We start from the raw sequence: 26,285 nt of genomic DNA on the forward strand, positions 1-26,285 counted from the left end.
GAAATAAATATCCCAGTGATTTTATTTTGTGTTAGTCCACACTTTGGGTCTGAATCAGTTCAATATATTGAGTGTGCTCTGTGAAATTATATGTGCGTTTAAATATTCCTATGCCATTTAACGAAGATTTTTTTTCTTTAACCTTTATTTGGTACATTTTTTGCTTTATTTATTACGCTTCATTTTTATTCAATGATAGCAATGTATAAGTCCTTCAGTTTCAAGGATGTTATGCCAGGAACATGTTCTAACCCAAACACCGAATCTTCTTCTCTCCTCTCCCCTGCTTTCATGAAGAACAGCTTACGTGGTGTTAGAAAAACAGCTGACAGAATGTCAGAAGAGCGCCGTGGGGTTCTAGCCCTATCATGAACCTATCATAGAATTTTGGGTAATTCTGATCCAAAGAAATATGATTAGCATTTCCCTTTAAGCTTAAAGATTCAATATTTCATAAATAACCTAAAAGTAAGAATTTTTTCCTTCTTACTTGGCTTATAAATTGATCTCATTTTTTTTTTAATTGACATGTAGTTGATTTATAATATTATACTAGTTTCAGGTGTACAACATAGTGATTCAGTATTTTTATAGACTATACTCCATCTGATCTCATTTCTTTATAGAACTTGATTCTGCAAAGCAAACTTCTAAAGTATGTTGTTTATTTTCCTTAATTTGCAAAGTTCTGGAAATGTTCTAGGTAAATGATTTGTTGTGACAGTTAGCACTGTGTTCAGAGGTGCGGACAGATCTTATCCAGAATGAAATCTGGCGTCTTTGCTGTGTCCCAGGAGGCTCTTCAGTTCCGACCTTGCTTCCTCTCTGACCTCAGCTCCTGCTGTTCTCCCGTTTAATCTAATCAGGCAACCCCCTACTACTCCAAGAAGGTGCCAAGCCTGCTCCCACCTCAGGACTCCTGAATGCCCTTCTCCCCAAGTGCACCATACGTGGCTCCCATATTTCAGTCAGGTCTCAGTGCAGATGTGGCCACATCAGAGTTTGTCCCTATGCTCCTGTCTAGAATAGCCCTTCTGCTCTTACCCTGCTTTAGGTTTCTTCATAAAATTTACCTCTGACATAATATGTGTTTCACTTGTTTATTGTTTGCTTTCCCCACTGATTTGTAACTTGTTCTGTTCTGTGTCCCTGTTGCTTAGTAGAGATTTATGATGGTACATGGCAGGTACTCAAAAACTCTGTTGAATTAAGCAAGTAAATTATTATAATGTCTCCAATTTCACAGTTACCTAATGTGCTTTAAAGCTTTTAGAGATTATGTTTAGATAGATTTAGAACGTGGATCTGAATTATAGTCTAGTTAAAATGTTCTGTTAACCACCCGTATGGAAAAAACAATTCTTAATTATTACTAAAAATACAAAATGTTAGAATTGATCTGATCCAAGAGTAGAGAATGTTAGATCTCTCAGAGACGGGGTTTATAGATCATCTAGCATATATTTCTTATTTTAAAGATTGGGAAACTGGGATCTGGTTATATTTGCAGGTGTGCCAGCGTGGCACAGCCTCTTAGTGGCCGGTCCCTAACTTTTGTCCACGATGTACTTCATTGTTCTTACCTTATACAACTTGCATATAACTGTTTAATTTCCTAGTAAATTTATTTTTTCTTAATTGTATTTTTTTTTTACTTACAACTTTACTATCTCCTCTACAAAGTATATGCTGTAATAGTATCTTCTCTATTTTTTAAATCACATAGTTATTACATGATGCTAGGTGTGTAAGGGAGATCTTCTTTGGTAGGTTTCTGCCTTCTTTGGAAATCTCCACTTGGATGTCTCATAGTTAACAGAATCAATATTTGTGAGAGCACATTCCTTACAGTCCCACCTGAACCTGACACTTTTGTTATATTTCTTTAAATAATTCGTCCTGGTCGCTTAGGCCAGAAACTGAGGTTTGGGGCCGGGCAGGGATGTGGGATGGGTAGTATTTTTACCTCTCCCTGTCACTGATCCCCTGCATCTAAGAAGCTAACGAATCCTGTAGAGCTTCCTTCTTTCCTGGTAGATCTTGATCAGCTGGCATGACCCTCTGCTGAATGCTGGCCTTTGCAGAAAGTTTGTGACTTTGCTTCTCGTTGCAGAAATCATCCTCTAAGAAACCAGTCAAATTCATCAGATGATATTGTGCCTTATTAGTGAGAAATTCATAACTTCACTTAAAGATAACCATTAAGGGCATAGGGAAACAGCTGTAGCATTTAATAGAGTGCTTTGGACTCTGGGTGTGCCTAGTAAAATAAGTTACTATTATTATCATTCCTCATTTTGAGAATGCATTTTTTCCCTCTTGTTACACTGTTAATTATTTTCTCAACAATAAGAAAGAATACTTTCCTTTTTAAAACGGTTTTAAATGAGCTCTTTTAAAAGCCATCTATCTGCAGATGGAGAAATTGAGTAAATTAACTGCCTTTCACAGCTACATAAGTGCTTTTAGCCCATCAAGTTACACTGAAGCATTTAAAGTTACCTCATTTACAACCAGCGAGCACATGCAAGCTCTCTAAGAATTGACACAACTGAGATCAACCCCATTTTCATTTCCCTCTAGTTCAAATATGTGAGAGAAATAAATCTGGTCCGTAATTGTTACATAGAAGTATCTGAATGCCTCCTAGTGGTATACTGTATGCTCTAATTAAGGAATTTAAAAAATAATATTTATTGAAGGAATAGTATAGATAAAATATTAAAACTTCGAAGTGCAAAGTAATAAAATCCTTTAATGATAGCATTCTAAATGGAACAAATAAATTTTTTTGCCGTATAAAATTAATTAAAAATCTTAACTGGAAAAGAAATATAATACATATGACGAAGATGAAAGTACTTTTAGTCAAAATTTTTATGTTTTTGGTTCAGATTAGATTATTTCAACTGACTTTTAAAAAATCTAGTGGAACTATTTTACACTTAAATATAGACAAATGTTGCTGTTAAGATTGAGTTACTTTGTTTACATTTATCCTTTTGAATTAATTTGATTACTATGTATAAATTTTAATTTCTTTGTATAATAAAATAGAAATAATGGTTTATAGAAATTTTGTGGTGCATTTTCAGAGGGTTTTGTTTTTTAATTCTGATTTTCAAGTTAAATAAAATGACTTATTCAGTAAATGTCTTGAAAATGCAGACTATAGCAAAACTTTAAAATGAAGAATGCTGATTTAATTATTGCTTTAAATGCTAAAGAAATGACTCAACACATACAGAAATATAATTTAAAATGTAAACGAAGTCAGAGAAAGAATTCTGATGAGGGTCAGTAGGAGGGAGGAAAAAAAAAAGCGATATCCCTTTGCTAAGCATTAAAAAATATTTAATTAGCCGCTTGCCAAAACAAAACAATTAAAATGGCAATTACCTTTAAAATAGCATCAGTGTATTTGCAGCTGTTGTGATATAAAGCTAGGAAACACGATGTTAATCTGAAATGAACAGTTTAAATATGAAATTATGATATCCTTGGCTTCCTGTGGTACAGCTGTCAAGCTTGGGCAGCTCGCTGGTCAATAGTGACATTCTCCGTGTCAGTGAGCAGAGTCTCCTGATACCGTCACCCGCGGTTCACACGTTGCTGAAGCTCCAACTGTCGAACGTTGAGTCCCCTGGTGATACTGCAGCTTCCAGACTCTCCTGACTGGCTCATGTTTCATTCTTTGGCAATTTGCCCTAATGATATCCCCCAGGAGCTTTCAGCCTCTCCTCCTTCCCATATTGCATCGTGGTGTATTAATCTGAGTGAGTGCAACCTGGGCGGCACACACTGTAATTTCCTACGGTTCCTTCTAAGATGCTCGCCTAATTTTTCAGGTTTCCTTTTATATGTTCTAAGTTTTGCCCCCAAACACTATATTTTCAGGAAGTTATAACCGCCCACATAAGATGCCCAAGAAGCTACTTTGCTGCTTATGTGTTTTTCAGAGGGCCTTCTGAAACATGAGGCTTTTTGCAGGCAGAATTGGTCAAGATAATGTGATTCAGGTCGTTAAGTAAATTGTTTTATGAGTGTCTTCGGTCTTTGATAACTTGAGCATGTCTCTCTGTTTGGAAGGTCAGCGGCCGCTTACTGCTGTTTTCCTTTCACAAATTCTAGTTAACTGCCTGTCTCCATGGATCGGTCGCCCTGCTCTACCCGATGTACTGGCAGCACATCTACATCCCAGCGCTCCCTCCTCACCTGCTGGACTACTGCTGGTAAGCTGGCTCTGCCGGACCCCTGGCAGCCCAGGTGTTAGGGTTAGAAAGAGCGATTCATGTGTAGATCCAGTGAGCTTGGAGTACATGTGTGTATATACATGAATGAGATCCCTGAAACGTGACGTGGAGATGAGTGACAAGTATTAAAAGGTGGTTTTATGAAGGGAAGAGTAGTTCTCTCCAAAGGTAGCAAAAATTTATACTTGGCAAACATGAAGTTCTTTAGATTTTGTGAGTTTCCTCTATAATCATCTAGATAACTAAATGCATAAATAGAAGCCGATCCGGTCTTCGCGGTGGTTAGGAGCATTTCACAGAAGTTGTAGTGTCAGTGAGAGCACCACATCCCAGATGCCAGCATTTGTCCGCAGAGTCTTTCAGACACCAGGTTGCCTCTCTCGGAGCACACGCTCGTGACCTCCCCCTCAGGACACGCTTTCCCGCACGCCTCTTCCCTCAGTAGCACATCCAGTACCAGATACCAGCAGAGGGGTTGCCTCTAATGCAGGGGTTCCCTGAGTTCCTGGTTATCGAAGCCTCAGCCTTGAGCCACTGTGAAAATCAGTGTTGACAAGTGTCGGGGGCAATTCTGGAAAGTTTCTTGGCATCACAGACACAGCTGCCAGTGATCTCACCCAGTCTGATTTCAACTGTCCCCTTCTCCTGGAGGTTAGGGAAGAATTAGACTCCCAAACAGCAGCCTTGGGATCTTCCTCGGGGCTGTAGGGTAATCATCTTCTGCAGGCGTAGCTCAGTTCTTAAGAAACCAGATGACATTTTTACTCTAAACCATGCATGTGCGCGCGCACGTACACACACACACACACACACACACACACACACACACACACACACACACACACACACACACACACACACACACACAAAGAAGGAACTGATTTTGACCATAATGTGTTCATTTATATCACAACTAATGTTATTAAAAAACAAAGATCTTTTAGAATCAAAGTAGTTATTTATTTAACTTTCTGATTTCATGAAAAGCAGATCACTTAAAGTGTTTAAGGGTTAAAATGATCTAAGTTCATAACATTGACGTTTTCAAGACTAGCCTTCTTCAGGACAAATGATTTTTAACGAGAGTACGTACCTTTGGCCACATATTGATTATACCAGTGAATTGTGTGTTTCCACAGCAGGGTAATAGTATTGATAATGCTGGGCAGCAGGTTTCCAGTGACTTCCCACTGCCATTCTGCACTTTGGGTGCTGGGAGGGAGAAACAGTGGGGCAGGAGACTGTAAGTGTGTGGTTTAATTACACTGTGAAGCACCACACACACGAATCTGCAAGTAAAGCTGGATCTAGAAATAGCTCTCTTGGTATTTACTTTAGAGTGTTCTTCTCTGACCAGTATACCTAGAATAGATTAGCATCCTTGAAAGCAGGAACCTCAATTCTTTCATGTCGACATGTGTAGTAGATCTTTCCACATAGTATTCAGTAATTAAAACTTATTTTAAATAATATTGACAAAAGTATTTGAAAATATATTGATGTATGATTCTTTAAAATCTGTATTAAAGTAGTGGTTCAAGAACCAACACTTTGTGAGGTTTAGAATTATATTTTATCATATGCAATGTTAATGCCATTTAAATTTTTCTATAAAAATGTTCTGAAATCTTAGGAGGTAACATCCCTTTAAGTTCAGTTCTCTGTAATGATTACACACTTAGGACTTTCTAAAATATTGTTATTTAGAAACTGTCGCTACCTCTTTACAGATATGTCTTCCTGATACTTTCTAACCCTGCCATCAAGTCCTTTTTCTGCTGCTTCCACTGTGATGAAGGAAGCTTGTTTCAGTCTTACTAGTTTCTAACCTCTGAAATAGCCACTTTAGGACAAGTTCTAACAGCCGCCATGCCAGGCACTTCCCTGGCCCAGAGAGTAGAGCAGTGATAGTCAAACAAGGAGTTATCTGAGAGTTCCTGAACCTTAAGGTCACAGTGATAGGCTCAGCTTCTGACATAGGAAGTGGGCAGTATCATATACTTTTTTTTTCCCCGAAAATAGCTATGACTCCAGCTCTCTTTCATTGTCAGAAAATTCCATGGACTAAACTGTTCCCTAGGGAAAGTGGTTTTCTTCCCTTTACATCTTTGCAAATGATCCTATATGCAAAAGGGAGAAAAATATTAGAGATTATCCCTTCGATCTCATGGGGTTTTTTTAAAGAAAATGTTATATTCCACTCCAAAAATAGCACCAGGAAGATGTGATGGGGTAGATGTGTATTTTGCCAGCTCTTCAAGGTGATTGGACTTTCCCAGTCCTGAGGCAGTCCTGACTCCTGGAAGTGTGTCTCTGGTGTGGCACAGACTTGGAGGGCCACGATGCCATCTTGTGACCGTGGATGAATAGCGCATCTTGGTCGGCTGAGGAAGGCTTGCTAATTTGCCGGCTCATTCATTCATCCATTTGTATGCCAGACGTTTAGTAAACATGTGTTTGCCAGGCTGCGAGTATGTAATGTAATGAGTAAGACGTAGCTCCTGCCCTCTCGGATCCCCAGATAGGAAGAAATTCCCACGTTTGTGCACATGTACACACGCGCACATGATGAGCACAGAGGAATACTGTGATGCTCTAGGGTTTAGGTCTGAGGCGTATAAAAGAACGCTGAGCAGAACACCTAGGAGGAAGTGCCCACCTATCTGCTAGGGTAGGGAAGGCTACTGGGAAGAAGTGACGCCATCTTTGTTTTCCCCTTAATCTACCAGTATAAGGGGGAAATGGGGAGTTTCTATTTAACAGGTATAAAGTTTCAGTTATTCAAGATGATTAAGTTTTAGAGATCTGTTTAACATTGTGCCTTTACTTAACCAATACTCTATTGTAGACCTAAAAATTTGCTAAGAGGGTGGATCTCATGTTAGGTATTGATACTGTAAAAACAAAGCAAAACAAAACAACAAAGGGAAAGTACTTTAATATAGCAAGTCTAAAGTAATGTTGCCAGACACGCTTAACCTTCTGAGCCCTTAAACACCTCGGAGGTAGTATGATTCCAGTACCAGTAAAAGTATAATCATTTATTTGTTCGAGAATGGTTGTCACCTTTTTATTTAGGCTATCTATCTGATTCTTCATTCTATGAAAGGAGAAGATGTAGCTCCTAAGAGAATAGTGTTTTAAAAACATAAATGGAAAATTATGTTGTTTAGACTACCCTAAGTTAATATACTGCTGTTACAGCCTACCCCATGGGTGGCCTCCATGAGAAAACCTAAAAAGAAAAAAAGCTATTACATAGTAATTATTTTTCAGCAAAGATTAGTTGCTACCGAAAAGAAGCAGCAATCATAATAGAGCCTTCTGTATCTTATCTTTGCAAAATAATTCCATTGACAGAAAGATCTAGGGTAGTTTTGCACATAGCTGATAAAACATCTGTGTTGCCAAGGAACTCTTCCTGACTTATTAACACTCTGTCTCATTAGGAGATTTCAGCTAGGGTAGCAAAATTACTTTTCATGAGACTTGGCTGACTTAATATTAGGATGTATACAATCCAATTTTCATGACAATGAAATAACTATTCAGTTAAATCTATATTCTGAAAAAACATCATGTTTATTTTAGGAAAGTATGCTCTAGTTGATAATGTTTGCAGTCTAACATGTTTATATTTTAGATTTTGTAGAAATTAATGAAGTAAAAACACGTAGAGATACCCAGTGATCCCATAGAAAAAGTTTTGGTTTACTTTATTATTAAGTTCTGCATAGGAATTCTTTATTGGATTTTTATTCTAGTTTAACAGTTTCTGTAAATTTATTGTTTATGTTTCAAGAGGTGACTAGCTTTCATGAAGTTTTAAAAGTGTTACCTTAGTGTATTTCGTAGGACTTCAGTTGGTAGTTATTACTTTTGGCTCTGATTGTTTGAAATCTGATCCACTCAGTGTACCTTCAACGTATGTAAAATGGATGTAATAATTATTTTTAGAAGTCTTAAGTGTTTTGATTAACACTCATTGTATTAAAACGTGCTTTGAGATTTGAGATGTTATGAATCTTTCTATATTATGAATCCTGTTGGATAACCTAGCCTGGGGCGAATTGGAAAATTGCACAGTAACTTTAATAAATTTGTACTATTTTGGGTGTGGAGAAGGCTTGACATATTTAACATCTTGGGAGTTGCCCACCCTGTTTTGTGAAAGTTGCCGGAACCCAGTCATGGGAGCCCAGAGGAGTTAGTGGCACATATTTTATATCGTCTATGGAGTCACAGAAGGAATTCCAGAGATGAGAACTTGAACTGGGGAAGCAACTAGCCTCCTTTTATTTAAGCAAAAGTGGAAGAGTCCACATTTATTCCTTCTGTTTCCTTTTGAAGGCAGAAAATATGTTAGATCCTAGGGATATCAAGGCCTATAAATAGTTCTCAACTTTCAGTCAAATGAAATATCCAGAATATCAGATCAATTCCAGATGGTCTACTGCATAAAAATAAAAAAAAAATAGGAAGGAACAAAGCTGTAGAAGACAAAGACAACTGGGAATTAGAATCTAGTACAATATGACTTAAGGAACAGGCTAATAAGGATTGGAAGAAGAACTTGAACCGTTTTTATTTTTTGTGAATCCTGGATATAGAAGTTAGTGGCTAGCCATCCCTTAAATAAATTAGGAACTGTTTAAGGTTACTTTGAAAACTGTGGATCTACCAAGGTGCCTCTTTTATCTGTTAACTGATTCTCAGTAGCAAAGTGGACATGCAGGAGTTTGGACAGCTCTGTTCTAATAATGACGGGGATGTTTGGAAAATTATGCAAATTCTTTGAAAAAGAAGGTTATCTGTTTTCATTAACAGAAAAGGTTTGCATTAAATATAACACAAAGATGTATATAAAAGAAATGCCAAAAATGTTTTATTTTTAAATAGCTATTTATTTGCATATCTTCTATCACATTTGTAGACATTGTTCATTTTCATGTTTTCTTGTTAAATAACATTTTAATTTTGAAATGTCAAGTTGAATAATTTCTGCCCTATATTTCATGAGAAATAGTTTTGAAATTGCTAGTAAGTCTTAATTTGTACATTACAAAAATTATTTAATGTCTGTATTCTCTGCCAGAGTATAAGCTCCAGAAGGGAATATATTCTGTCTATATTGTTCATTATTGTACCCTAACCCCTATGCCAGGTACTGGCACCTGAGTATGCTCCACATATTGTGTTGAATTAATCAATAGAATTCTTAAACTTACCTGAATATTTTAAAATTTATTAAAATTATATTATTATTACAATTAAAAGTGGGATAAATAAGAATGTACAGAGTTTAAATAGTAGACAAGATACATGAGTGGAAAGATAGCACAGAAATGGAATGGTAACAGTGGGGGAGGAAATTATTTATCTTTGCACCTCTAGTTCCCAAACCGTGCCTGGCACATAGTAGGTCTCAGTAAATATATTGTGACTGACTCAAAAATTTGGGTGACTAAATAGTAGGTGTGAAACAATGAATATATATTAAGAAAATCATATAAGAATCTAACTGAATAAAAAAACTGTACAAAGAAATGTGAATAAATTTGATGATTATTTAGGATATATCTGATGGGAAGTATACAGAAAAGATTCATCTCAGACTATGGCCTAGACCCTAATATTCTTGTTTTTTAAACATTATAACTTTTAATTATAAATGATTTCATGATTTTATATAAATCAACCTTAATTTGAATATATTAATGGCCTCTAAGATTATATTTGAGTTTTCTATACTGAATAATTTTAAATATCTATGATGTACTGTTAGAACTATACATTTAATAAATTTATTTTTTAAAGCATTCTGAATTACTTATTGTTTCAGTTTTAATGAGCTATATGAACACATACATATATATTTTTAATTTAGTGCCCCAATGCCATACCTGATCGGAATACACTCCAGCCTCATAGAGGTGAGTATCTTTCAGACATGAGATTGTGATAACTATTATTTTTATGAATTAATTTAAAACAGGTGTGTTTTGAAAGAATATCAATTGAATAGTACAAAGAAGTGACTAGTTGCATATTTAGAGTGTACTTACATGATCATTTTCAAAAAGGTAGTGTTAAAATAACTTTATTTTAATTAGTATGCAAAATGACCATCTTCAGTGGTACGAGACCCATTGAAAGTAGGTTCAATTTGGTTGAAGTCGTATGGTAAGTTTTATATACTAAAAACCTTAGTCTTTGATGAACCACTTTCTTTATGGAACTTGAGATCTTTTATATCTATTTCTCTTTCAGAAGAAATATTTCTGTATTTTGAAAGTGAGAATTCATGTAATTATGTGTCATAAAGGGAAAGTTTTATTTTGCAAACTTCACTATAATTCAGTGTACCGGTGTTTTTCAAAATGTGTTTTAATACACTAATCATGAACTTTTAAATTAGAATATAACTTTGTAAGACTTTAATTTCAGTCCTATTGGGACTTAAAATGTAGTTTGTTTTGTTTTTTTTTTTTTTTTGCACTGTCATTCGAAAATGACTTTTGTCACTTGTTATCACTGTAGTGAAAAACCTTGAGCTTTAAACACCTTGAGCTTCAAATCAGTGAGGTTTCCAGAGAAGACTTCTTATAAGATTAGCTTCTAAAAAAGTAAACAAAAGACTTGGGTCAGTTGCATGGCATCATTATGCCGGCTGATTTTTTCAAATATATTTCTTTTCTTGCTGGTTGTTCATATTGTACTTTAACCCAGTTTCTAATAAGCAACTTTAATGAGTTAGATTTGGTTTTCTGATTAGTTGTTGTCATTGTATATACCATCAGTCATCACTTTGCTGATCAAGGAAGAGCCTGGTGATTATTTTAAAATTCCTGAGCATCCTTTGTGGAGAGAGTCGTGCTTTAACCATTAATAAAGAATACATTTTAATGAATTTTTAGTAGGTTTAATTCCTTTTTAATTTTGAAGTCTGGGTTGGATAACATTATGACTCTATATTTTGTCAATTTTTAGAAAATAACTTCTTACAGCCCAAGGTACTTGCATTGAAAGGACAAATTGTATAAGATAAAACATGAATAAATAGGTATTTAATCTGTTATTAGAGTGTGGAATATATGACTGGAATTTTATTCATCAGTAGTTTGACTTTTTGCAAAATCTAACCATGGTTGGTTGGTATGGTTTCAAAAAAAGTTATCAAATTTGATTTTGATGTTAGTGCACGTATCTCTTCTTACGTAATGTACCTAATAGAATATGTCATTTTTATAATACATTTATTTATACAGATGAAAAATATGTAAAGTGGTTGATTGTACCTGTTGATGTTATTATTATTTTTACATAATGATTCTAGACCAACTTTTAAAACAAATGATTCAGCTTTTCCAAAATATTGTAGAAAGGAGTACATGCTTTAAATATTCAATTCAGTTTATCACATGTTTATTGTACACCTGTAGAGAAAATCAGTCCTTTTTTAAAGGAGCAAATTTAAGAATTTTTTACTCCTTAGAGTATTGTCTTGGAGAAGCAGTCCTTTCTAACTTTAAATTGGCTCTTATTAAATGAGACTGTGTAAAGCCATGATTAGATCGGCTGAAATCTCTGTACCTTTTATACTCTGGACTTATCAAACTGTCTTAATAGTCAGTTTTATTTGGTTTAATAGTGAAGGAGAAACTATAATAGGAACTTTAAGAATGTTTTTCAACCCGTTGGGTACCATTTAGTAACTTTCTTCTTAATCTTTTACCAGGTGATACAGATCCTACGTTTCTATTTTTATGATGACATTATTACACAGATTATTTTCACTAAAATTCTGATCTTTTGTGCTTTTTTATTTTATATAAATGGTATTATAATTAAAATATAAATATATATTTACATATTTTATATATGAGACAGAACTGAATAATTTTTCACATTTGTTTGGCTGCAAGTACAACTAATTTTTTGTGGAGGAAGAATCAAAATATTCTCTTCTCTCAGTCAAGACAGTTTCAACACTTTTTATCAGTTTTACAAAGACTTTTAAACAATTGTTCAAAGACATGAAATTAATGTCTTTCTAAATCTGTTTTAAAAATTATTTTTGTGCGATCATAAGTAAAAGATGACTAGAAATCTCTTTTTAAAAAGTAAATTTGCTTCTAAAATAAAGGACAAGGGCATTTTGTTCTCCCTGAAAACTAGACTTTAGGGATGAAGTCAAAGCAAACTAAGGCCTGTGATTGGGAATAAGTCAGTACAGGCTACAGATGTGAGGGTTATATTATTTGTTTTAATGCACAAATGATTCTAGGTAAAGTGTTGGCCCAGTTTCACAGTATCGTGTGGCTGCTTCCACCGTGTCCCTTCCCTTGCTCCGTGTGCAGAGTGTGCAGGTGTGCTGGCATCACCTGGAAGGAGGATGGCATGTGGAGGATGCCAGGAGTCTCGCCAGTTCAGCATCTGCTGTTGTTCTCAATAAGATTTTGTCTGTGTCCTAATATCATTTTCTTATTTTTGAAGAAAAAGCACATTGTTTTCTCACATTTTCTTACTCTTTCCCCATCCAAACAAGTTGATGAATTTTATGAGACGTAAAAATATGGGACAGAGAAAGTGGTGCTGTTTTATATGCCATATGACTTTCCACTCCTGTTTAGAAAAAAATGGCTAAAGCCTGATTTGGAGGGAAATAACAGAGAAAATACATTAATAAGAATTTTTTTTTAAAGATTTAAATTACATGCTATCTTCTCCCCCCTTTTTTGCCTTTGTAGAATTGTTCTCGTTTTAGGGAGGCCCAGTCTGTTGATTTATTGAAATGAATACCTTTTCCATTCTTAATGAGTGTTCCCGTTAACAAATTTTAATATTCAGCTATTATTAGACTTCTTAAAACTAAGAGAAACTTTGAAAAAGGTATACATTTCATACTAATGCTAATTTCCTTTATTCCGAGATTTTTTTTTTTAACTTTTTATTTTATATTGGAGTATAACCGATTAACAATGTTGTGATAGTTTCAGGTGCACAGCAAAGTGACTCAGCTATTCAGAGTTTAGTGTTAGCGTCATTACAAACATTTTGGGGTCACATAACCATTACTCTATGCTATTTAGATGAACTCATTTCATTCCTTGAAAAATACATCAGGTTTCTGGATTATCTTTACATTTTCTGTTAAAAGGGCAACTTAGAATTGAAGAGGGAAATCAAAATTATTATATACTTTTTGCATACAAATGCCATTAATATAAATATAGTTTTTGTTCATAGGTTATTTTTGTAGTTATGCTATAGTTGATTTGTAGATAACCACGTATTTATATATGTAAACCTTTTTTACGTATATGTATGCACATGGAAAGGAAATGAGTTTATTTATAAATGTTTTGACAATAGTATCACTGTTATAAGTTACTTTCTTAGAAATGGCCATTTTCTTAGTCTTACTTTAGAATAATTATAATGTCTTTTACAGGATAGAGTTTTAGAATCACATGCCCCCTTGAGAATGCATATTCCACATAGACATTGTGGCTATCCTAACACATAAAACTTCCCTACTCTAGACTACCATTTTCCTAGCAAATTTAACATTCTACCTGATACGCAGAGATTTGAAATCCTAAGTGGATCACAGAAATTCCAAGTGGATCACAGAAATTCCAGTCTTGGCTAACTTAAAAAATTGGCTTGGCCAATTTAATATTAAGCTATTTAAATAATCTGAAAAAATGGCTATTATTCTAGAATGTCACTTTTAAAACTACTGCACTGAAATTAATTGACCAATTGCTAGTTGACCTATGCAATTAGGGAATTCTGGGTTGATGGATATATTTCATTAATGCACACCTTACTTATTTTCATTAGGAAATAATATTATTTGCTATCATCTAGATAAGACTAATAGAATTATATGATTTGTTTAAGTAGACATATTAGTTTAAATAAGAAAAATAAACTATAAATATTTTCTTTCTTTAAGGATAAAAATTTAATAAATTCTAATTTACTATCATTTATGCATATATTGAGATAATTTGACCATTTGACTAAGCTTTCAAACAAATATGACAAATCAAATAGTTAATCTGATAGGCTATTAAATTTGATCCTTTATATTAAATTCATGGGATAAACATTACTAACAGTAAATTCCATATTACTGCTCTCTGTCATTTTTTCTTACTCAATTTCACTTGTCATCATCAACTTATACCAAATTTACATGAAGATATAGAGAAAATATTTATTAATTTAAAACTTACTTTACTACTTAGTAGTCATATTTATTGTTTTGTGTTAACCCTGCAGTATGATTTAGGCTAAAAATAGCTATAGAACGGGCCACATGTTCCTGTATCATAGGATTGAAATTCAATTGGTAAAATTTAAAGGATATAAATATTTAGTTTAATATAGCCATGCCTATTTTGTATTTGTTGTAGTATCTCTTTGGTAGTTAAATTACATTCAGTGTCTCCAAACTATTAATATATTTAGATGAGTAAACATGCTATTTTAAGCATTTTTAATCTTTTTTTTTGAATGGTTTAGACAGACTTTCTCATAAGGCAAAATTGTTTATATTCTTTTATGATGTAGAATTTTCCTTTTTTCTTTTCCTAAGGATAATGCATTAAGATAATTTTCTCTACATATCTACGTTCATTATAACTTTGGAAGGAAAATATACTAAGATGTTTGTTTATAATTGTGTTTTTTAAACAGAGAGTGAAAAATAAATCATTGGAGGATGTGGTTATGTTAAATGTTGACACAAACACTTTAGAATCACCATTTAATGACTTGAGCAGCCTACCAAGTGACGTGGTAAGTCTGGAGGATATTTTGTGGTGAACAAGCGTATATATGTTTTCTCCTGGACCCTTGAATCACCAAGAGTTACTTTCCCATTTTTCTGTCTGAAATAGTAGGGCTGAATATGAGCATGTGGTGTGAGAGGAGTCAAAGCAGAGTCTGTCTTTCGTATTTTTACCTTTTGGCAGTTGAGGAGATGTCAGATGCAATATCATATTCCTTATTGTAAAAGTAGGATCGTAATTAAAAAGCTAGATGCATTCATTAGGCAGAGTTTCTTTAAACATAAGTCTCTTCATCTCATCTTAATCATTATATTACAAAGTAGGCATTTCTATCTGCCTAGTGGCATGTCTTGCAAAAGAATGAGAGAGTTTTTGAAGGCAAGAAGAAGAAGGGGGCCAATTATCGGCTTTTGCTTCCCTGCCACCTGCCAGCGCTTTTCCTTTTAATTAATGATCTGATGGCACTGGTCAATATAATAAGAAATGCTTGTACAGTTGGGGTCAGAAAATTCTGGCTTTGATCTCCCTCAACTTTCTGAAACATTTATTTGTTTTCTATAAATTATTTCAGTTTTATTTTAATCCTTTCTATCCTGCTGAGGGCTGCAAGAATGAAAACCTACACTGTTTGTCATTTGCTCTGGCAGAGCAAAGACTGCTTACTTAGAATTCTATTTGTAAATTAAACTGCAAACCCAGTTTGTCATAAAAGACATCTGATCCTTTTGAAATGACGAAAACTGTCTTTTGTCTGTAAAGGCTGATAAATTAAGTGCCGGCTCTCTTCTGGTCTTTGATCTTGCAGAGGTTTGTGTGTGTGTGCATGTGTGGGTCTGCAGCTTATAATAGGATATATTCTGTACTTTGTGTTAAATAGTCTCCAAAGTCAATTTTCTGGCCTTCGTATTCCTCAGAACAGGGTAAAAATGCAGATTGTACTGTTTCTGTATATATTCTAATGGCTATTTTAAAATATCTTTATAACATAGTTCTAAGTTAAAATAACTCCCCTTTTAAAAAAAAAACCCATTGTTTATTCAGCTATATTAAAATTCGGGAATAAAAAACCTTTAAAATATATTTTTTTTCTGTAATACTGCAAGTACTTTGAAATCACTGTTAGGGAGCTTGAAAATAAAAAAGAATAAAAAAAATCTCAAACTCAGAAAATACAGTAATACTAGCCTTGATTGCTTTTATGGCTAGTGATAGGGAAAATGTGACTTTAAAGTCAAACTCAGATTATTTATGCCCATAAATAACCTAAAATACTTGCTGACCTTGAAGCAAATTAAATCGAACTACTTTATCTAACTGTAGTAAAATTTATGCTATGTATGAACAAATCCAAACCCAGTCCAGTGAAGAATTATATTATCTTTTTAGCTCATTATAACTCGATTGCCTCATTATAAAGATTTTGCAGAAGCTGCTAGAAAGGATTGGAGTTGTTCATTTAGAAATCCATCAAAGTATTCTTCACTGGATAGGGGCATAATTATGAAAATAAAGTCCTAGCTTTTAAGAATGTTTTCCTTATGTGCATGTAGTTCCTACCATTAATTCCCTAAGAAGAAAGGATTGTTTTTTCTTTTTTTTAAATGAGGAAGGATAAGAAAGAGGAAGAAAAAAGAAAAAGAAATCAGCTTTTTTGTGTTATATTAAAATTTTTATAGTCAGCCCCAGTGATAGCTGATTATTTCTTTGAGAAAAACAATCTTTAATAGTAATGTTTTGATGAGTGATTCTTTTTAAATTGGGAACCTCTACTTTCCTAGTAGAATTAGTTTGATATTGAAACATTTATTTAAATATGTGAGGAAGTTAAACAATATTCATGAAATGTAAAAGCCTAAATATATAAATGACAAGAGGGACCATCTCATTGTTTATTTATAAGCAACAGTTAACTGAACATAACTGAAATAGTAAAAACATATTCATAAAAAGGAACTCTGCAAGGTAATGTAGATATAACTAAATATATGCTCGGAATTAAGGAGTGCAGACTTAGACAAATTTGAAGAATGAATAAACTGAAATAGTCCTGAGGTGGAGCTAGGACTATCTACAGAAAGTATGAGATGTTTTAAAGTTAGAGTCATTTTCTAAAAATGTTTCAGGTGATTGTTCGTTTAACCCAGCTCTAATAAATTTAGCTTTTTCATCAGTTTTCCAAAGCTATCTCTTATAGTAGGAAATACAATAAAGTATCACATCATACTTGCTATAATTGTAAATGTTTTAAATGAGACGTGTTAAAAATCACAAACGATCATACTGAATTTTTCTGTGACTTGAATTAATAAAATATACTTGAAGCCTGAAAAATATTACAGTTGGTATTGTTTGATAACTTAATAAATTAACTGATATTTAAATGGGGACATTTTAAAATCATTCACCAAAACATTAAAATTATGCTTACAGGCTAGATGGCTTTCTGTGCATGTGCACTTTATTATTGTGTCAGCTTGACCAGTGGTCTTGGCTGTTCCAAGGTCAGTGGTCACAGTTGTCCTGAATTACTAGTTCTTTTTTCCTGTGGACCCTCTGCTGTGTTGCATGCTGTAATCTTCTTAATGGCTTCATTCCAATATTCACACATAATATTTTAGATTTATTGACTGTTAGAAATACTACCATGCCAGTAGCAGTTCCGCTACTCTTAAGGTATTTAAAATTGGAAAAATAAATCAGGCCAAAGCTTTCAGGAATCCTTTGTTTTCCTTAAGGGAAGGGGAAAAAACTCTCTTCCTGTCTTCTGACAAGAACAGTTGTTTTTCGATTTCATCATTTCACTTTAGATCTGGATCATTAAAAGAAAAAAAACAAATTTTATTGGGAGTGATTTTAACGATATTGATTATTACATGGAATAACTTTTAAAAGCATTAAAGTATACTGTTGTAGTTTTTGTCTACGAATACATTGTGAGTTTTATTTTTTTTAGTGGCTATGCCAAGTTATAGGTACCTTCAAACATATGTAGTTTGAGTGTTTTGAAATAAAAAAGTAAATTTTAGGGCTATGTAACAGTATCGATTGCAGTTAGTGTTATTGTGGTATGTTTTTAAGTGGGGGCAGAAAGAGCCAGTTGTATTAAATATAACATTTGAAATCTCAAATGGGTTCATTTTAATTTAAGAAAATGCATTATTGAGACCCCCTTCATTGCAAATATATACACAAATTTAGTTTCAATTACATAATAATGTAAAATGTTGTATTTCTAAGGTATTAGTGCTCATTTAAATTTTTATCATCATTAACATTTTAAAAAGTAATTTGGAAATTGTTACTATTTCAAAAATAAATAGGATGCCTCACTAGTGGGAAAATTAAGCTAAGTAAAGTTATAATGAGATACAGGAAATCTGTCTTTATGTGAATATTAAGTTAAAACAATTATAAACTATTATAGAAGAAAGCAGGTTAGAATTGACATCTGAAAAAGTTACATGCATTAGAATATTCATTACTAGGAAAACAAATTTTGACCTGTACTGCTTAACTGTTTTTAAATAATTTTAATTTATTAGACTGTAAAAAATAATATACTCTGAGACAGGTCAATATACTTATACCCCTATGTTAGATAAGAGGATAAAGCCACAGAAAGTATGCTGTTAATGGTATGTCTAGAGCTTTAGTTCATAGAAGTTGATCCTCTGACTTACACCCCAGGCACTAGAGCATGGTCTGTCTCGTATAAACGTGATACACAGTGCAATGAGTAACTCTTAAAATTTGATATAGAAGCTTACTCTCCATTCTAATCTTGTTAAAGAAGTATCATTATGACCTATTTGATTTAAATTAGGATTGTCAACACAGTTTTAAAAATTCATTTTCATGCTATATGTAATGCTATTGGAAAACGATTGTCTATTTTCTATTATGAGCCTGTGTAGAAAATACAGTATGTACACTGAAGAGTTATTGTACCATTCACGGTAGGCCACAGTATGTTACAGGACAGCAACATTTAGTATAAAGCATATTTAATTATTCAAACATTGAAAAGACCTTATTATAAAATAGAGTCATTTAAAATACTGTGCGTCTTGGGCTTCCCTGGTGGCGCAGTGGTTGAGAGTCCGCCTGCCGATGCAGGGGACGCGGGTTTGTGCCCGGGTCCGGGAAGATCCCACATGCCGCGGAGCGGCTGGGCCCGTGAGCCATGGCCTCTGAGCCTGCGCGTCCGGAGCCTGTGCTCCGCAACGGGAGAGGCCACAGCAGTGAGAGGCCCATGTACCGCAAAAATAAATAAATAAATAAATAAAAATAAAATACTGTGCGTCTTATACTGAGGCTTTCAAGTATCACACCAAGGACTAGGTTAATGGTTTTACCGTTACATGAAAAGGAAAGACACAAATTGCTCCGATTAACTAAAAATCATTACAAGCCTAAAGAACTAGAGGAAAAAAACCCAACTCTTGACTTTAAATTAAAATTTTCATATATCTGTATTCAAGTGAGTTAATTAGTTTGGGAATAAGTTTGGAAAAGAACTGGCTTTTTCAGAGAGTTTTTAAAATCAGCTTAAAAAATTAAAGTATGTAAACAAATTTAACTCTTACAACCATACAAATAAGTCAATAAATATATTTAATTCATTGGATATTTCCTCTAATCTAACACGAAGGTTTAGTATGTTAAATTGTCATAATATATGTTAGAAAGAGAAAAAAAAAGGCCCCAGAGAATATTTTATTAGTTCCAGGTTTGCCACAGCCATGCTGTAATCCTTATCTTGTTTAGCAGTGAATGAAGTCCCCAGCAAACTGGTAGAGTGTCCAGGTTGCAACTATGTTACAATTTCACTCTGGTTCTGGAGTAATTGAGAGGACACTTTTTTGTTTAATAGAGTAGTCTCCAGGAGACAAATCCTGCTTTCAGTTTACCCCTGAGAGTAGTGTTTGTAAGGGTATTTTCATCTGACTTTCATAGTAACGAAAGGGAGAAACCTGGAAGCCGGTTTAATATCCATCTTTGTGGCTCTGCGTGCAACTGTGTGTTTCCTGTCTCTGGAGAAGGAGAGCAGGTTGTGATGGCAGTCACCGTGCTCCTGCACTCGACTTTGGCTGTTACGGGGATTCACCCTTCTTCTAAATAGTTACTTTCAGAGATGAGATTGTTTACAAAAAGGCTTTTTGTTTGTAAGTAAACTATGAATAGATCCTGCTATTTTTTCCTACTGTTTTCTTGGTGTGTATTTTTTAATATAAACTTTAAATAGCAAAGCATAACAAAACAAAAATTAAAAGCTCAAAATCTTAATTAATTGGGCCTCAACATTTAAAAGGTCTTTGTTGTTTTTCTCTTGGCTGCGTGAGAGAATCTGTGCCTCCCTCTGCAGGACCCATCCCTGCGCGGTTCCTCCCTGCATGTCTCTGTATGTTTGCCATTTTAAAGTTGATTTAGAGTTTGCTACTTCTAGTGATTTTCAGTGCTCATGAATTTCCTTGGCTTTCTCCTGGCCTTTCATTTCCATCTAAATTAGCCAGCTCTTCTCCTAATGTCTTATTTTAAATTTATTTTTGGCTGCGTTGGGTCTTCGTTGCTGCACGCGGGCTTTCTCTACTTGCGGCGAGCGGGGGCTGCTCTTCATTGTGGTGCGCAAGCTTCTCATTGTGGTGGCTTCTCTTGTTGCGGAGCATAGGCTCTAGAGCACATGCTTGGTGGTTGTGGCGCACTGGCTTGGTTGCTCCGCGGCATGTGGGATCTTCCTGGACCAGGGCTCGAACCCATGTCCCCTGCATTGGCAGGCGGATTCTTAATCCCTACGCCACCAGGGAAGCCCCTCTCCTGATGTCTTTTTTCCTCCACTATCATCTTAATAATGTGCTTCTCTGTCTTCTTATGGCCAGTATGTGTGTATGTATGTATATATATGTTTTGGCTTTAAAATAATTTAAAAATTTGTTCCTTGTTTTTTAAGTTCTTCTCCGTATTTGAGAGACTTTTTGTGTGCGTGATGTTGTGAGCACTGTCATCATAGTGGTTTCCAAATCTTGCTGATATGATGACTTGGTGGACTTCTCAATGAATTTTGTTCCCGGGCACCATCACAGATATTCTGATCCAGTTAACTAGAGAAGTTAGTGTAGCAGCATGCCTTGGACAGGTTAATTTGTTCATTCGTTCAGCAGATACTGATTGAGCACCTACTGTATGCCTGTATTGTGCTGGGAGCAGAGTGGACAGGAAGACGTAGAAGCTGTGGTCCTGGAACTCACATTCCATTATTAGCTGAACCCAACCACAGGGCCACACCAGGTCATGGTGATCCTGGGAAATAGCTGGGTTTGCCCAGCTGGGTTAACCAAGCACCGTTCAAAACTTAAGATTTCTATTACCAAAGAGAGGGAGAGTGGCTGTTGGTAGGCTGACAGCTGTCTCTGCCATAAGCGAGCCCAAATGAAAATAATGGTAGCCAAGCTGAGAGGCCACTCTTACCTGCCTCCAAACTGAGATCTGCCTTTTGAGGTTCAGCTCAACATGTCAAAACACCTGAGTGCAGACCTGGCCTGAACAATGAGTATGAGTAAGGTGGAAGGTTGCGGAATAGCATATACAAAGGCTCTGCTGTTGGCAGGTTCAGGGAATGGAAGGAAGTCCTGTATAGCTGCGCTTAGAGGAACAAAAGAAGAGGTTACACAGATGAGGTGGTAGAGACAGGTAGGAGTGAGAGCATCATCTACAACTATTTTCCCTTCAGAGGCATCTTAAAATGAGTGGAAGGTCTGTGCTTCTTGTTCAGGACCTCCAGACTTTACTGGGAATTCACTGGAGATTTGTAGCAGAGGAATAATAGTGAGATCCACTTTGACTTCTAAAAATATCATCTTGGGTTCTAGGTCCTGAAGATCACTGGGGTAACGAAGCAGAAATGAAGCAGTTCAGAGACCATTTGCAGTGGTCTAGGTGAGAGATGGGAGGTGCTTGAACTGGATAGTGGCAGGGAGTTGGAGAAAAGCGGACAGATTTGAAATCTACATCAGAGGTCGAACAGCTGGGGCTCAGTGATTACTGCTTATGGAAGATGAGAAAGGGTGCAGCGTTGAGAGGACCTGCAAGGCACCTGGATGCGCGGAAGTGACACTGACATTGGACTTGAGGTAGAGTAAGAGCAGTTTGGGTTGTGATCATTTTAAGATGCCTCTGAAGGGAGAATAGTTGTAGATGACGTGGTATTTTAGGCTTCGAAAGGTAATTTAAGCATTCAGAGAAACAATGTCATGATACCCTCTGGGAGTGTATCATATGTTTTTCATTTAATAAATGTTAAAGGTTACTGTTTTAATTCTTAGATAGAAGCATGTTAGAAAATTATGTTAAGAAGGAAGCGTTAATTTTATTGCTTAAAAAACTGAACATCAGAAGGATTAAAGAAGTGTAAGGATTTAATATCTGATTCATACAATGACCATAACATGTTTCATGGAAGAATAAAAGGCTTTAACCTTGTAACTTTTTCCTAAAGCAAATAATTATTTGAAACATTAACTTTTCTGAATGTCCGTAGTTTCTAGAGTGCAGCTTAGTTAGGAAAAAGGATACTTAAAGACATCACAGAGATGTTTCCGGTCATGTAGGTTTTATCCTAATGTTATTCCTGAACATTTATTTTTATCTTCTGTTCTTTACCCTTGTGTTTCTCTTTGTGATCCTAAAAAGTAAAATTAAAATTTATGGGTTACAGTGATTGATTTATTTTTCCTGAGAAGACACATCTAAAAGTCAAGAGAAAATTTCTGTCACTTCTCTGAAAAACTCAGCTCTTTTATGTCACCTCCCTTCCTAACCCCCGGTTGGCATAATTGCTTCATTACTCAGCCCATGTGCACGTGGCTTGCACTCTTCTATTTATACCTGTTTGCTGTGTTTACTCATGTAATTCCCTTCTTTTATCCATGGTCACTTAGTGCTAAGAGGGTAAAAGTGGAGAATTGGTGGTAATATTATTCATGTTGCAGTGAACTCCCACTGGGCTCAAACCCAGGTTATAATTCCTCCTGTGATGGCTGCTTTAGAAGCCTGGATTCTCGTTGTATGAAAGGAATTTGAACATTTGATAAGAGCAGTGAAATGACGTTTATTCTGAAGTTTTTTTCACTGTTTAACTTTTTTTTTTTGCAGGGGAGGTCTAGTATGATACCTAATTAGACTTCAAAAATAATTTATATACAGACTAAAAAATGTCATAATAAAATAAAATGTCAGTTTTCAAGTCATCTTTAGCCATCGGAGATTGAAGCTTACTTTGTTAAGAATAAAAAGAGAAAACAATTGATACTTTTTCAAGATCCCATGATAGGATTTTGTGATAATAGCCATGTGACCAAGGTTCCAAATGCTTTTCTGAATTCAGTTATATGTGAGTATAAACTTTAGGGTATCATGGAAAGATGTACATTTATTTCGTAACTAAACTTAGAAGTTTGGAAATTAAAGCAGAAAATGCTATTTCCCAGACCAAGTATTTTAAATAAGTGCAGAAGATATATCACCTTATTTATAGATAAAAACAGCTAAAAGCTATTTAGCTCTGCAAAGCATAGTGGTAACTGGTGATAATTTACTCCAGTGGTCTAAAGGACAGGAAAATAGCAAGGCTGACACAATCATTTTATGTTAGAGTAATATCCTAATAGCTGAAGCTGACTATTAAAAAACGCTTTCATTTTTACAGGCTGTTTCTGAGCGCTCATTGGTGCACACAGAAACGCTTAACTCAGCTGCCCTTCTGGTCTCTGAAAAACAGGAACCACCTCAGACCTACTGGCAGTCGAAGCCCACCTAGAGTAGGTCAAGGAAGAACTCCTTATATGCTGTTTGTAAAGGTTGAAATAATGTAGAAATAGGCAAAGGAAAAACTTAACCATATTTCTTGCTAGTCTCACATGTCTGTTTGAAATTATATAGTATGCTCATATAGAATAGCACCGTCCAATAGAAATATAATATGAGCCACATATGCAATTAAAATGTTTCTAGTAATCATGGTAAAAAGGAATAGGTGAAATTAATTTTAATAATGTATTTTATTTAATCCAGTATATTCAAAATGCTGTTTCATCATGTAATCAATAAAATTATTAATGAGGTATTTTGCTCTTTTTAAGTCTTCAAAATCCAGTGTATTTCTTTTTTTACACTAATAGCAAATGATAATTTGGGCTACTCACATTTCAAGTGCTTGTGCGTCTAGTGGCTACCGTTTCGGACAGTTCTAGAACAGGTATTTTCTTCTTTCCTATTTTGTATAGAGCTCTTGAGGAAGTTCAGGAGCTCTCACTGACTAATTTTGGAAGTGAAGGCTACCTCGTTATGATTTGGTTAGGAAGGGCCTGAGGCAGTGTGATGAATACCCTGGATAACTTACGCATTGATTAAGTAATCAAGGACTTGGGGTAATAAAGGGTGAGGGATGGTTTGACTTGCCTCCAGTCTCTGGGAGCATATGTGTCATGCTTGTCCTAAGGATTCTTAATTTGTGGAGAACTGAATTGTCGCTTCCAGATTTTATAGAAAAATACATCTTGAGGAATTTTCTTTTACAAAGATACAAGGCATGACATTTAAAAATTTTTTTTTGTTTTCTAAAGTAAAGATTAAAATAACCCAATCATTTTCTTTTTATAATACTTTGGAAGACTAGAATCTTATTCTTTCCATCATAAGCCTTTTTAGAGGGCAATAATGAAATACATGTATTGATTTTCATCCCCATTGGTTTTTTTTCAAAGGCATTTGAAACCTAAAAAATAACATTATTACAGACTTAAGAATAAAGGACGTTAAGTCAGAGGTTTGTTTTTGCATCCTTCAGCTGTATTTATTTTTGAATATGTGGGTTACCTAAAAATATGCATTAATTGAGGTTAGATTTTAATAATAAAAACTTCTTCTTAAATGAATCCTAATTTATGCACTTTGTGGGCTAAATGAATTAGGGTCTAAACTTTTATCTGAATCTATGGAGCTTGGGTATAAATTGAAAAGATCACAGCTATGGGGAAAGACCTATACTGCAAAGGCCTTTCTGCATAGATTATGAACATCATAACTCAATAATTTTTTCAAAACTGTGGTTATAATTGGACCCAATGGGGGTCTCTGTCTTTGATCAGATCACAGTAACTGTGACTTTACACTGGAAAATGTCACTACTGTGAAGGTTTATCACCTGTAGAGCTGGTCCTTCCTCTGATGCTGTGTTCCTTTCTCATTAGCATTATTCAAAGTTTAGTTGTTAATTAGGTTGACACTTCAATTACAATCATCATCCACAAGAGTAGTCAGGGCTGCTTGTATAAAGAAATAAAAATATTCCTCCTTGCATATATATGTAAAGGAGGAATGACATTGTTGTGTTATCTGGTAGTATCGTAAGGGTAAGAACATGCTCTGATAAGGGAACAATCCAACCAGAATTTGTCCCATCAGTTTTTTCTTAAGAAAATAGAATTTCTACGTGACTTCACGTTCGCATGTAGAGCATTGACAAGTAATGTATATGAGCATCAATGGTATTTTTTAAGTGTGCAGAGTGTAGTTTTTATTATCTGTGAAAGGAATTGGTCAAGTGAATTGGATGCATAAGAACAGATCACATCACCTCCCCTTTAAAAACTAAGAGTGAGCATCAGAAGGTTGATTACTCTTAGAAAATACTCATCTAAGTGAGGGCTGTTCATAAACAGCATGCATTCTCTAAAATACACACAACCTGAAATTAAAGGATACAGCTGTATGAAAAATTGTAACAAATGCAGGTGCCTTTCAAAATTCCACAAATTCCTAGATAATATATTTTTCTTTGATCTTAAAACATTATTAATGTGATTACTGGTTCATAAGGCAATAACATTGACCTCGAATCCTGCATGTGGTTGTGGAGAAAACTGGACAGAACTGGGTTGAAATCTCAGTTTTGCCACTTAGTAGCCAGATATTGAGGGCAAGTCGATTCACATGTTTGAGCCCCTGTTTCTTCATAAATGGTAACGTTGAGTACCTTTCGTAGAAGACTCTGAAGATCAGATGGGACAGTGTCTAACGAGCACAACACAATTCCCCACTTGTGGTAGGTTCTCAGTAACCTTAACTTCCCTCCCCTCTTTTTATCTAAAAATGGTGAAAACTATTCGACAAATGACTGGAAAATTATTTATATATACAAACGAAGCTTCCAAAAATAAAATTAACTAACAAG

At 34.9% G+C, this 26,285-nt stretch overlaps 1 protein-coding gene across 1 annotated transcript in view; it reads left to right on the plus strand.

The window, feature by feature from the left end:
• Positions 1-26,285, plus strand: part of DENND1B (DENN domain containing 1B) — a 253,347-nt gene that overhangs the window by 137,495 nt on the left and 89,567 nt on the right. Inside the window, exons 11-13 of the mRNA XM_082670771.1 lie at positions 4,132-4,232; positions 10,141-10,186; positions 14,964-15,065. Of these exons, the coding sequence (XP_082526897.1) occupies positions 4,132-4,232; positions 10,141-10,186; positions 14,964-15,065 (249 nt within the window). The remainder of the gene's footprint in view (positions 1-4,131; positions 4,233-10,140; positions 10,187-14,963; positions 15,066-26,285) is intronic.

This window comes from Grampus griseus (genome assembly GCF_964374135.1).
Source record: "Grampus griseus genome assembly, chromosome: 1".
NCBI lineage: Eukaryota > Metazoa > Chordata > Mammalia > Artiodactyla > Delphinidae > Grampus > Grampus griseus.